Here is a 3,753-nt window from a genome sequence, read left to right as displayed (position 1 = left end):
AAGGAGGTAGTGGATGATAATACACATTAGTGGATCAGCATATTTTATCGCTATTTTTGGAAGTATTTAGATATGTTATTATTTTACTCTGCTTTCTCTGGATCTCTTCTCCTTCCTAATTCCTTCTTTTCTATCGTCAGGTCCTACAGCAAAAATCTTTAGGACCGGCTAACCCTTCACGAACGTAAGCACATACCTTACGGAATGAAGTTTCGATTCTGCATGGACCTATAGCGAATACTTGTAGGATTTGCCACCTCCTTCACGACCGTAAGCACATACCTTACGGAGAGAAATTTACATACAGGGAGAATTTACGGCGAATACTAGAGAAACTCGCCAATATTTTTGTTAATCCATCCAATTGAACATGTATTGTCGAGACCTAGTGATGTAGAGCACCTTACTTCTTAAATTGGTGCTGAGACCTATTATACACAGCCACTTCAATAATCTTAAGTGACAAAAATGAATTTTAGTGAACACTGAGGAGCTATTTTCTGTGCTCATATGCATAATAGAAAGAAGCCATCAGGATAATGGATGACTTTGATTACAATGTCTACAATAAGTAGATGGCACAACATTACTAATTATCGAAATCTACATAATTAGTTTTTTCTATACATTTTTTCCGACTCGGAAGTAGTAAATATTTTCGTATTGACTTAGCATATTATTATCTTATTCTGGCCCGATTGACTTTCTTTATTAAAAATTCTTGTTAGTTCTCTGTCTTTTATTCTTTACTCATGACCGATTCGATTATTTCTTGGCGGGTTAAATAATATTTTCGAATATTGTAAGACTTGGTCTTGTTGTTCTGTTGGAATGTCGGCAGTATGTGCTGAAAATACAATTAAAAGATTGTTATTATGTACTTCGATAAGTAAATTTGAGCAAGAATGGCCATCAATATTAGTAATAACTCAACTTGCTCTTGTTTATCTTATTTTTATTTTTAGTAATTTATTTTGTTTTCCAGAATTTCATGGAAAGGGATGATAATATTCAACATCTTCCGCAGTTTAATGAAAATTTTATAACGATTTTGAAGCACTATCCAAGTAATTCATTGGAGGATAGTATACTTCACCCTATTCTATCTTTTTTTCATAAGATATTTGGTTCTGTAAGTTTCTTTAATTTGATTATATTGTCTTTTGATTATATTTACCAATTGTGTATTTTTCTCCTCTATAGAATATTGCAAGTATTGTAAACTTGTTGAAGATCAATTGTAAAGAGGAGAAGAATGATGTTTTAACTAAGTTGAATCAGTTATTGCAGGTAATTATTATTACTCATTAATATTATGAAGCTTACTTCACTTTTAAGATCCTGATTCAAAATTTCCTTAGGTGAGTATTCATGTTATCGATGGCTATTCCGGCTTGATTGACTATTTATCTAACTTAGGAATTCTCAAATTATCTTATGTTAAAAGTGTTTTAACAACTCTTCCTTCTGTGTTGTTTTTGGCATTCAATCATTGCAATGAGAGGTAAGATTAATGAAACAGTTCATTTTATATTTTTGTTTTTGTTTTTATCCTTGTAACTGACTTAATAGTGAATTATATAATTTTGTCCATGTATTTAGTAAGTTTTTAACCATGTAGTAATGATTTATTAAGTAAAATTTACTAACCAGATTTTGATATTTGCTTGAACAACCGCAATATGATTTTTAGAAAATATTAACGGGAACTTAGCAGTTTAGGCAAGCCCAAAACAATCAATTATGGGATGATTTTTCTAAAAAGTATTTAATAACACTTTTTTTTCAGTGAGAAATTATATGGGATATACTTTTTGTCAAACACAGTTAATCTTACATCTTTATTTAGGAAAAGCTATGAAATATCTAATATATTTTATAAGTGGATAGATGACTGCATTCATTTCGATTTTGAACGAGATGATGATACAAATGTCTTAATTAAAGGTATATATTTAGTTTCTCTACCTACATGGTTTTAAAAATGTAACCATTGAAGTCATGTCATATTTCTTTTTCTAATTTTAGCTTTGGAAACATTGTATTCTGTTGGAGAAATTGTTGTTCGTCTTGATATTAAAACAATGGTAGAACAATGGAAGAGTCTCGTTAAACTAACGAGTAAATATGCATGTTTTTTGAAATTCAGATTGGATATATCAGTTCCTATTAAATTTCTGTGTTCAAGTTTACAGAACACTATTGCTACACTTATGGTTGAAGAGGTAATCTTACGTACTTTATTTTATAATAAACTTCATAACCGAACAATTATGTCAATGTGGATGATCTAGTGGTTCTCTATAAAAATATAAGTGCAGTGTAACTGTACAAACGAACTTCTTAAAAGATTTATGAACAAATCTAGGTTTAAAATATCCTTTTGGAAGAATTGATTCATAACATTTTAAAAACTACTATAATGTGGTTTCAATAAAGGAATCTTCAATGTAAAAAAAAATACATTTTAGTTAATAATCTGATTATCTTATTTGACAAAATGTTTAAAAGTAATCAAGACAGGAATATTGGAGCATTTACAGAAAAGAAAAAAAAAATTCTTAAACAATTTTAGTGAATGGATGAAAACAAATTGCATATTAGCCAGAAACAGAAACTTTCGAATTCATTCAAGAAAATAAGGGCAAATTTTATAGACTGAAGAAATTTAAAATTGTAACAAACAATAAAAAAAAAAATTGCAATTTTTTACGAACAGTTTTGTAAAAAATCAATTCATTGATTTATTGAAGTTTAAAAAAAATAACTAGGAGAAATGAACTTCATAAAAACTTGTTGACCAAATCAACTTTTGGAAATGGATATACAAATTCTTGAGGTAATTGGCAAAAAAATACTGCCTGGTCTGAAGTAAGATGTAATAATCTGAGTCTAAGGACAAATTAATATTTATATACAGAATAGCTTACAAAGGATTGAGCCGTGTTTGAAACAGTACAGTATCGTTTGGGAAGAGAGGTGATTACTTTTATGCCCCACTTTTGAATGACTGTGTTGGTATTAGTGAAACTTAAAAATACATGTTATTTGTTGACTTATGAATAATTCATAGAGGGTAAATAAACCGCCACTCAGAAGGGTCTGAGCCTGTTTTGCTGAAACTTTTTACTCTTTGGCCAAGGAAACTCATTAACATTGATATTATTAAATGTTTCTTAATTGAATATTAATACATATTCATTAGTATGACAGATTCAATTTATGATCAAATTTATTTCATCTTTGAATTGCTCATTATTTTTAATGTAGATGTAATATTTTGTAGTATAGAAAATTCAAGTTGTCTTTTTAATTAAGATTATCTACTCAACGGAAGTAAAGTAGATCTAATGATTTATTTGAATCAGTCCTTGAGCAATGGTTGGAGTACCACAAATTTTAGTTCGATTGTTTTCTCATATTTTTTCTAAAATTCATATTATTCATTCTATCAATATATTATTTACAAACATCATTTTGTTATTTTTAGAAAGAAAAAAATGCCAAACTGAAGCTTAGAGATGTAAAATTAGCGAATTTTCAACTGAAAGTCATCGTGAAACTGTGCGAAATGTACAAAGGTTATTTAAATGGTTCCGAAGATTCTCTTCTACATTTGCTACTTTTGTTAAATAGGTACTTCATTGTAATTTCTGTTAAAGATAGACTAATTTTCTTAAATTTTTCTTCTAAGTAATACTTCTTTGTTTTATACTTAAACACAAATTGAATGTGTTAACATATATATATATA

General features: G+C 28.6%; 1 protein-coding gene across 2 annotated transcripts in view; it reads left to right on the top strand.

Annotated features, from left to right (window-relative positions):
- The first annotated feature begins 758 nt into the window (after positions 1-758).
- LOC106677794 (FIGNL1-interacting regulator of recombination and mitosis) overlaps positions 759-3,753 on the top strand; it is a 9,901-nt gene continuing 6,906 nt past the window's right edge. The window contains exons 1-7 of one of the 2 annotated variants that reach the window (XM_014415919.2): positions 759-921; positions 986-1,132; positions 1,204-1,290; positions 1,362-1,504; positions 1,790-1,947; positions 2,029-2,225; positions 3,491-3,636. In XM_014415919.2, coding sequence (XP_014271405.1) covers positions 832-921; positions 986-1,132; positions 1,204-1,290; positions 1,362-1,504; positions 1,790-1,947; positions 2,029-2,225; positions 3,491-3,636 — 968 coding nt within the window. In that variant the 5' untranslated portion in view covers positions 759-831. Of the gene's footprint in view, positions 922-965; positions 1,133-1,203; positions 1,291-1,361; positions 1,505-1,789; positions 1,948-2,028; positions 2,226-3,490; positions 3,637-3,753 lie in introns of both variants that reach the window. The other variant, XM_067050614.1, reaches the window with a different exon arrangement.

This window comes from Halyomorpha halys, unplaced genomic scaffold (genome assembly GCF_000696795.3).
Source record: "Halyomorpha halys isolate HHAL.00 unplaced genomic scaffold, Hhal_1.1 Scaffold108.1, whole genome shotgun sequence".
NCBI lineage: Eukaryota > Metazoa > Arthropoda > Insecta > Hemiptera > Pentatomidae > Halyomorpha > Halyomorpha halys.
The sequence above is the reverse complement of the archived record's forward strand: the minus strand, read 5'-3'. Positions and strand labels throughout refer to the sequence as shown.